General features: G+C 43.0%; 1 protein-coding gene across 3 annotated transcripts; it reads left to right on the forward strand.

The window, feature by feature from the left end:
- The first annotated feature begins 3,882 nt into the window (after positions 1-3,882).
- On the forward strand, positions 3,883-8,873 carry LOC106100226 (tubulin alpha chain-like). Of its 3 annotated transcripts, XM_013279012.1 has the most exons (9): positions 3,883-4,034; positions 4,411-4,485; positions 4,754-4,976; positions 5,290-5,462; positions 5,842-5,970; positions 6,263-6,433; positions 6,955-7,311; positions 7,490-7,653; positions 7,806-8,873. In XM_013279012.1, exons 1-9 carry the CDS (start codon positions 4,032-4,034, stop codon positions 7,933-7,935), a joined length of 1,425 nt encoding a protein of 474 aa, XP_013134466.1. In that variant the 5' UTR covers positions 3,883-4,031; the 3' UTR covers positions 7,936-8,873. The 3 variants fall into 3 exon arrangements, with proteins under 3 accessions (XP_013134466.1, XP_013134467.1, XP_013134469.1); XM_013279013.1 differs by lacking the exon at positions 4,411-4,485 and having other exon boundaries at positions 3,884-4,034; positions 4,745-4,976; XM_013279015.1 differs by lacking the exon at positions 4,411-4,485 and having other exon boundaries at positions 3,884-4,034.
- Positions 8,874-9,851: the final 978 nt, after the last annotated feature.

Here is a 9,851-nt window from a genome sequence, read left to right on the forward strand (position 1 = left end):
TCGCGGCTGTGGCGCGGCGGCCCCTGCCCGCCATCTGGCGCCGCGTCGCGTACAATGCATGCATTCATGCAGACAAACATTTTTACCCAAAAAATGGATTTAGGCTCAAAAATATCGTTTATCTTAAAAAAATAATGTGTCCTAGGAGAGGGGTGCCAGTAAATATTTTTATATTATGTAGTGCAATGTTTTTATTAACATCATATTTTTATTAATGCTTGCACTCTCTGTATTACAGACATTGGTTAATGTCGGTTTTAGTTCCTTAGTGATGTTCCTTGTGCTATTTGTCGTAGAATATTATGTTTTGTGTCAGTTTTCTTTTCATAACAAGTAATTTGACATAATCAAGCAACAAGGGAATTACGTCATATTTCTCATAGCATTGAATTATTAGTGTTTAAACGATAATATTTCATATTATTTACTCATACAATATCTCATGTCTGAGGTAGATGTTGTGAAGCGCGCGCGCGCATACCCTCGCCTAATAAAAACGGACAATAAACTCTAAAGTTGCTCGTTTTGTGAAGTGTGTAGATTTTTAAATGAGTTTTTAAGACAGTTAATTGAGACAATTGTACGTGTGAGTAATGAGACATGTACATGTGTGATATCATCTCCACCTCACGGGCCGGTCCTAGCTATTGTACAAGCGCGCTCTTTGTCTCTCTTTGCTTATGTCTCTATAACCCTAAGGTCAAATTGTCAAATCATTTTGAAATACAGCTAAGTATGTTCGATTCGTGTTTCACAAATACGGGTGAAGGAATAGTTACATATACTATAATTCAGCAGCGAGATGTTACTGTATCAATAGTTAAATATACTTGGCCAATTTTAGTATATGTCATATTTTTGAGTTTGCTGAACTGCTAGAAGTCGTAGATAATTTATACATTAACTGCATTTACTGAAACACAGAGTAATTTGGAAATATGGGGCATGGATCAGCGGGGCGTGTGACGACGGCGGGTGTAGGGGCGGCGGGGAGGAAGAGTCATGAATATGAAAGCCGTAGCGCGCAAGGCCGGGCGCGAGGGTCCGCGGATATCTGATCCGGATTACGTCGCAAAAAGCGCTCATTATTCCGCCTCTGTTGCATAAAATGGGATTTTTTATTAGTGCCACACCTCGCGCCGGTAATTCCTGCATTCACTCGAATACTTGCGGCGGCGATCGAAATGCCCTTCGACAGGTGCGCGGCACATGCGGCCCCGGCCCCGCGGTCCGCCGGCAGCGACCGCTTCTTTTACAAACGACATGCGTTGATGTAAATACTATCACAGAGATAAATAAATCTCCGCCATTTAAAGTGGCTGAGTTGTAATGTTTGTTTATTTACGCACTTGCTGTTTCCCACGACTTCGTCCAAGTGGAGTTTAAAAGTTCAAAACTTAGCAGTATTAACTTGGTAGTAATCTACGTATTAACAGAAATTTACTGATGCCAGATTCCAAATTTCTAAGCCCAATACGTTGTTTGTGCGCTGATTTTTCGGTTAACCTAATTGTTAGTGTTCGCAATGTCTTCTATTTGTCCAATTTAAATACTGTAAGAACAAATTTTCCTTACATCAAATGCATTTATTTGAAAAAGGATTAATACTGAAACCAATAAAACAACTACGCAAGTAACATGCGGATTTTAATTCATTTTGTAAACAAAAATGTGGTTAGTATAAGAAAACCGTTAAATATGCTATCGCGGACATTTCTGTAGAACTTTTTAAGATCTACAATTCCTTCCTTCTTAGGCAGCGTAAGCCGGAAACTTAAATATAGTGATTTTTTAACGCCGGGGGCCAGAAATATAGTGTTTAGTATTAGTTCCACAACATTAGTAATAACAAAATATAGTTTATGTTACTCACGCATAAATTACCTTTCTAATGATAAAACTAATTTTAAAGTCGATCCGGTAGTTTTTGCTTGAATGAAATACCTACAAAAATAAAAATCTTTTCTATATTACTAATATTATAAATGCGAAAGAAAAGTACAATACAGTTTAGATGGGTGAATAGATGTTTGTAAAGTTTGTAGCCTAAACGACTCCACGGATCTCGATGGAATTTCCTTTTGTCTGTTTTTTTTTAATTCCACACAAACGGAATCGCGGGCAAAAGCTAGTTTATAATATTAGTGTAGATATAGGTTTAAAATAAACGACTTCCTAATTTGCTTATATTGCAATTCTGAAGTTCAGTTATTTAGATATTTGACTTACCATTTTTCATAACTTCAATTTCGATCAACAAATTGTAATTTGCCATTAGGAACGGAGTAGTATGGTGTTTGCAGCGGTGTGCGAACATGGGGCGGCGGGGCGGCGGGGCGGCCCTCGTGCACTTGGAGATGTTATCGGGCAATATTAGTGGTAATTGTGCAGATACCATCTCTCGGCACTCTGACGCTGCACTCCAGCTGCCGCGCGATCTCTCAGGGACCGTTATTTGTCGAACACTTGTCAAGATCCTTTGATTATTTGCTAGTTATCTTGATAGACTATGTTCAACATCTGAGCAACATTTCAACGAAATCTCCAAAGCCGTTTTAGAGATACCTAGTAACAAACATTCATTACATTCATTAGGTCTAATAATTAATTGTAGTAACTACTTACACATATGATATGATATGATGCGGTATAATAATCCGGCGGCAACACCTCAGATCTTCGTCGGGTTCTTCACGGCGAGTGTTTATACTACCATACATACATGTTGTTTAATTTGACTTTGTTGTGGATAACGTTAAAACGATGCACGATTTTACATACATATCTATATAAATGTATAGTTTTTTACATACATTGAAATCTACCAAAAAACATCGCCAGGATTTTGAAGTAATATCTGGAAATGAGGACTTCAGTTTAAAGAGAAGAGTAAATAGAAACATGCAAATCTACAAGACGAGGGGTGACGGCGCGGCGCGGGCGCAATCGATCGTCGCCGGGGCCGCGCAACCCCTCGTTAGCGGCGGCTCCCCGCTTGCTCGCTCGAGATACATTCTCCACCCTTGTAGTTTCAACGTTTAAATATTTTGCGGATTGACCGCGTCCAATGCAAAGGTATCAAGTAGACCGAATCGACCTATCGGCAAACCACCTGCCCCTGCAGTAATTATCTAAATAAGTAAGCTCCTTCAGTTGTGATCTAGTATTTTAACTTTGTAAAAGTGATTCGGGTCACATCTGAACCCGCTGTGTAGTGGAAGGGACACTTTCTTGAAGTCGGGTGCGGAGTTGTTGCAACATAATATCTTACTCTTACTAATATTATAAATGCGAAAGTTTAGATGGATGGATGGATGGAAGGATGGATGTTTGTTAGAGTTTGTAAACTAAACAGCTGAACGGATTTCGGTGTCATTTGGCATAAATGTAGGGGTTGGTCTAGAGTCTAGAAGAACACATAGGCTAATTTTTTTAATTCCGCGCGGACGGAGCCGCAGGCGGAAGCTACTATGATATATTACATTTCATAAAATGCATGACTAACGAAATCATGGACGGTCTTTCAATTACGAGTATGTTACCATTCAACTAATATGTTATCACAGTTTTGTATAAATTTCCTCTCCCCAGTCGTCTTCATCGTTTATTTTTACAAACGCGTATGTTATACTCGTAGGTTCGGTTGCAAGATAAACAGAATTCAAATATATTGAATCGAATTAAATAACCATGAGGCCTCTGGCGTACGAGGCTGTAAATACATCCCTGGCAAGACGGGACTACAAATTAATTAAAAATTAAACTGAAATATTGATCAGTTAAATAATAATAATTGATAAATAAATATAAAACCTTTTTTAGAAGCGCGGCCGCTCGCAGGACTGGCCGGCGCGCGAGGGACATTCAAACGCGGAACAAGCGGCGCGACGCGGTCGGCCAACTGAAGGCCGCAGATGCGCAATTTTTTTCTAAATTTCAGTCCGCACCAAATTTTTGTAGCCTTATATCGATTTACAATTATTTTTTAACACCTTTTTAAAACAGATTAAGATAAATTTTTAGTGTTCATAATGGTGAGTACTTTTTTGTATTTCATTTTACCATAAAATTAGTTTTTCACAATACGGTGATGCGCGCTCGAGGTGCGCCGCAGCCGCACGGTAGCCGCACGGTAGCCGCACGGCAGCCGCGACGCAACCGCGACGCAACCGCGGTCGCAGCTTACAATATTCATTAGCTCAATGATAGTGTATTCGTTTTTTTTCCTTTGTTCAGTTTGTGTCTCAGCTGAAGTATGCACGTGTTACCACATGTAGGACTTTACCAATTAGTCGTACCGCGTCGCTTATAAGTGATGTTTTTAAATTTTACTGCAAAGTGAATGTATTTGAAAGTATTATCGGACGTTGCTGTTTTTCGAAATCTTTTAAAAACGTAAGGCCCGTTTAGGAGTTGAGCGCTGCGGAAGGCCAGCCCGCCCGTGCGGATAGGCAGCACCGGTTGCGTTACAGAAACTCACGCGAGGTAATCGATTACAAGCAAACAAAACTTCTTTTTTGTTATAGTTAATTTCACTAATGAATTTTCATAATGAAAATATATTTGTACATATTTTATTTGCCATAAGAACCTAAGTTATGGTTTTAGCTGTGCTTATCATGTATTATCTATATATTGAACTCTGATATGTGAGGGGACGGTCAGAAGAGCAGCCCAATGGTGGTACTCATATAACAGCGTGGGAGGGCGCGTGAGGCGCGAGGCGATGTTTGTTGTGGTGCTGGTGTTGCAGAGGGAGTGCATCTCGGTGCACGTGGGGCAGGCGGGCGTGCAGATGGGCGTGGCGTGCTGGCAGCTGTACTGCCTGGAGCACGGCATCCGGCCCGATGGCACGCTGCCCGCAGCCGACGCGGACGCCGGCGCCGACTCCTGCTTCAACACTTTCTTCTCGGAGGCGGACCGCGGCAAGATGGTGCCGCGCGTAGTCATGGTGGACCTGGAGGCTACGGTCATAGGTAAAGAATGCCTCCATCTTCTCAGGCCACGGCTGACGAGATCACCGATGACTCGAGATGACGATTAGGGTATTAGGTTGCCTTAGGAAGTTAGGTATCCAGTTGCAAAGCATTGGTTGAGTGTTAATTAAATATTACATAGTTGAACACCGTTAATAAATGTTTTAACACAAGGTTCTTGAATAGTGAAAGCAATGATGACCACCTATTATAATGTAAGCCGTGAAGGTGATATACGCCGCGTGGTCAGGGTGCTTCCGGGATGCAAACCGCAGGATGAGCAATGTAACGGGTGTGCGGGTGTTTGTTGCAGACGAAGTTCGCACGGGAGAGTATCGGCAGCTGTACCACCCCGAGCAGCTGATCACGGGCAAGGAGGACGCGGCCAACAACTACGCGCGCGGTCACTATTCCACCGGTCGCGACATCCTCGAGCCCGTCATGGAGCGTGTGCGCAAGCTAGCCGACCAGTGCACCGGTCTGCAGGTAGCTTGCTCCTCTCTTATTCAAAGCAGAATAAGTGAACTGACTAAAAGCTTTCCTGTTACATTTATCAAAAAGTGAAGAGAAATATATAATATCGTTTATATTGAAATACATGAAGAGGCAGTCTTCGACACTGATTGTCATTAGATTGATCAGAAGCCAGGATGCAGAAGGCGCTGGCGAGATAGCCGACCAGTTGTCCATCAAAGGATTGTGATCATTGTATTTTTTTTATGGAATAGTAATTTATAATAGTTAATGGTCGGTCACTAAATGAAAATGTACAAGGAATAAGTAGTTACGTAAGAGACTCATAAACTCGCCATTGCTTAGAAGACAATATTTGTTATAAAATAATCATGGGATGGCGTGTTATTAGGGCTTCTTCGTGTTCCACTCATTCGGCGGCGGAACGGGCTCGGGCTTCACGTCGCTGCTCATGGAGAAGTTGTCAGACGAGTTCGGCAAGAAGAGTAAGCTGGAGTTTGCCATCTACCCCGCGCCGCAGGTAACATTTCATCCCTTTCCTTGAACACCATACAACATACACTATATAACACGATAAAATAATTATTACGACCTGGTAATAATTGGTCATTTGCTGTCGAGCAGAGGGATTAATATAACTGCGATGTCGTACCCATCTCTGCCCGCACCTTTTTTAGCTTCCTATAAGTATTTTCGTATTTTACTCGGGTGTAACAAAATACTTTTCCCTAATGGCCATGGTAGTGTTTAATGACAATTGTTAGTCACCATCGGATAGAAGAAAGGAGAGGTAAGAGATGAGTGGTACACAGGTATCGACGGCAGTAGTGGAGCCATACAACGCGGTGCTGACAACGCACGCGACGGTGGCGCACTCGGACTGCGCTTTCATGGTGGACAACGAAGCTATCTACGACATCTGCCGGCGACGCCTCTCCATCGAACGCCCTTCCTACGCCAACCTAAACAGGCTCATATCTCAGGTGCTTGTGTAAGACGCTGTAGCTAAGAGTGGCAATGACAATCCTAATCCTAGAGAGACATTTAATATTGTATTAAAAGCTGTAGAGGCCGCAGCAGCGTCATGCTTCTGCACAAACGGTGTCCAATACCACTACTAAGCAGAAAAGAAGAAGAATGTGTCGGAGGGCAAAATCTAGCACTCTTTTCGTTTGAAATAATAGAATGGGAAAGGATAGTTCAAACGCAGGCATAGAGGTTGTCTAAGAGAAATTCCTTTTCTATACATACTATCCCCTCCCATTAAAGTAGACAATGCCTTTAAAAGCTAATTTCTATAAGATATCTATGAGCAGACACTTGGATAGTTTTGCGAAACTAAGCGTTCGCTCGTTGCTAGAAAATTAATACAACTGAGAGAGACAGGTGCACTAAATTGTTGAGGTATATGTATGGCATATGACGTAAGAGTGATCGATGCGGCCGCGTTGCGTTTATCTGCCATACTTTGATGATGTTTGTAATGACAAGCGGCTCTGGGCAGGTGGTGTCGTCGATCACGGCGTCGTTACGCTTCGACGGAGCTCTGAACGTAGACCTAACGGAGTTCCAGACCAATCTGGTGCCTTACCCGCGCATCCACTTCCCTTTGGCTGCATATGCGCCCGTGGTGTCAGCGGACAAGGCATACCACGAAGGCATGTCTGTATCGGAGATTACGGCCGAACTGTTCGAGCCGCAGAACCAGATGGTGAAGTGCGACCCGCGCGAGGGCAAGTATATGGCGTGCTGCTTGCTGTACCGCGGCGACGTAGTGCCCAAAGACGTGAACGCGGCCATCGCCAGCATGAAGGGGCGCGCCGGCATTCGCTTCGTCGACTGGTGCCCAACTGGATTTAAGGTTTTACATATGTCTTAAATATTACCGAGCTCTTATTTATTCCTGCTGATGGCCTATATCGCATTAACTCAAATATCTATGCCATTAGTATTTTTTTCCTCATTAATTAACAAGGACAGTAATAGTATTTGTGGTTGGAGAGCTGCATGAGCGCAAAGTATTTGTATGCGCTGTGCAGGTGGGCATCAACTACCAGCCACCGTCGGTGGTGTGCGGCGGTGACCTGGCGCAGGTGAAACGCGCTGCGTCCATGCTGAGCAACACGACAGCCATCGCCGAGGCGTGGGGCAAACTCGACCACAAGTTTGACTTGATGTACGCCAAGCGCGCTTTCGTTCACTGGTATGTCACGTGATATGGACCTCACATGTTGATGTTGATTGTTAGCGCACAACCTACGCACTACAAGCCTTTAGTTTTTACCCCCTGACTTGGTTTATGTAGATATCCAGGGTTATTTGTGTTTTAGATAAAAATGTAAAATGTTCGCATAGGTATGTGGGCGAAGGTATGGAAGAAGGGGAGTTCTCTGAGGCTCGCGAAGATCTGGCGGCATTGGAACGCGACTACGATGAAGTTGCAGTCGAGAGCTCCGAACTGGAGACTGGCGACGACGAACTATAACCCGCCGCCCTTGATGCCCGCCCGCGCTCCGTACCCTTCACGCCACCGTTAACAGCGCCCATCGCTCCGCACCCCGAACCCCGCGCCGCACCCCTCATGGTACTGTCAACCCGCGCCCCTCGCTCCGCTCCACGCACCCTGCACCTAGCGCCCCGTGTCCCACGCCCCGCACGCACTTTACACCCCTCACGCGCCCCTCACAACGCACCGACATCTACCAAACGTTGTCTTTGTAAACAAACAAACTTGCTTGCGTCGAACGGTGTATGTTTAGATTTTGTAAGTAACGTCTGCTGTAGACTAGAAGTTGTAGACACATCGCCCTGTTTGGACGAGAGTATGTTGAATATGAAATGTGAAATTTTTGACCAAGGAATTATTACTATTAACATCTCTCCAGTAGCCGCGCCTTTTTTCTAACATATATCGGGAATTTCGAATAAACAATACACAGAAAACTAGCATGTGTATGTGATCGAAGATCGGGTGATTTGGGGAAGAAGTGTCTTATGGCGACGATGCTAGCGGCGGCGTGGCAGGGCGGTTGCGAGGAGCGTCGCCGCCCTCTCGGACGCCAGAAAACCGCGGCCGCATTTTGTTAATGTTGAGTATGGCAGAACTACGGGAAATTTATTAAAGGTTCGAAAATGTCCGCCGAAGGTACGACTCTCCCCGCGGCCGCGCACCGCTCGCTGTAGCTCCTCTGTTGCCGCCCCGTTTCGAGTTTTTTGATATCTCGACTTGTATTATTCAATCTTCGCGGCGGGTTCGGAATTAAATTGAAAAGCGTTTGTTGTTTGTAAATTATCGGCGCCCCCCCAACCCCGCGCGGGCGTCTGTAACGTAAGAGTAATTGTCATGTGCCGTTTAGTTGTACGTCTGGTGATGTTAAAGTTGTACGTTTTATAATATAAATATATACATTTTGTTTGAATTCAGACTTGTTTTACTTTTCAATTGTAAAGTAGGCATTCCCTGATAGTGAGCCAAATAGTACTATAATATATATGGAAAAAGAGGACAGTCAAGGAATGTTAGCGCAGCAGCCAGCGCCACCTATCTTTCAATCCCATACACTAAATATTAACAATATCCGTATCCGTATACATAAATATTTTACCTCGTCATACTTATCAAGTACGACAGTTCAGTAATCATTTTATTTTCAAATTGCATTGATATATTATGCACTTCGAAATTAAAATGATTTAAGACACTGCCGCACTTTACACATCGTTGCTATTATTACCTGCGTAGGAACAAGGTGGATTTAATAAAAAAAAACAGCACTCACTCCTTTTTATTTGGAAATATTTATATCGTATCATAATACATTTGGGCCATAGCTTTTATTTCCACATCACCGTAAACAGAAAAGCCTCCGTATCGCACATACAACAAGCGTTTGCACACAAAACCTTATACAGAAAAAGTGTCCATATCGCACATTAAATAAGTGTCTTTCCGCACAATACTTATACAGTACTAACGTCCATAACGCACGTACTTTTTTCGCACAAAACTTTGAAATCGCAGAAGCTAGAAGGAAATCACACACGAGATACACAAGGCTTTATATTCACGATGGGCTTAGCAATGAATCTTGAAACTTTATATTTCATTTTACTATTTCACTTTTTCAACCAAAACCATCAATTTGTATCATTTTATCAAACTTTTATATAAATTTTCAATGTGACAATGTCAATGTCTTGTTGACTTTTTCTACTTATAATTATAAAAAAAAATCAACAAAAAAGGTGCACATTGACACAGATTATACCACGTAGTGACATCTGTGTCATTCTAAGGAACTAATTTCATTCAACATTCAATGGGGACCAGGGTAGTTCAATAGATGTAGCTGCAACTCTCGCCTATGTTAAATGTATGGAGTGTCCCGGCTCTGTAGTGAG

The sequence above is a fragment of the Papilio polytes genome, unplaced genomic scaffold (assembly GCF_000836215.1).
Source record: "Papilio polytes unplaced genomic scaffold, Ppol_1.0 DF824069.1, whole genome shotgun sequence".
Classification (NCBI taxonomy): domain Eukaryota; kingdom Metazoa; phylum Arthropoda; class Insecta; order Lepidoptera; family Papilionidae; genus Papilio; species Papilio polytes.

Coding starts and splice junctions, on each gene's coding strand:
- LOC106100226 (XM_013279012.1), top strand. Junction 5,463..5,841: donor ACCAGTGCACCGGTCTGCAG/GTAGCTTGCTCC, acceptor GCGTGTTATTAG/GGCTTCTTCGTGTTCCACTC. Junction 5,971..6,262: donor CCATCTACCCCGCGCCGCAG/GTAACATTTCAT, acceptor AGTGGTACACAG/GTATCGACGGCAGTAGTGGA.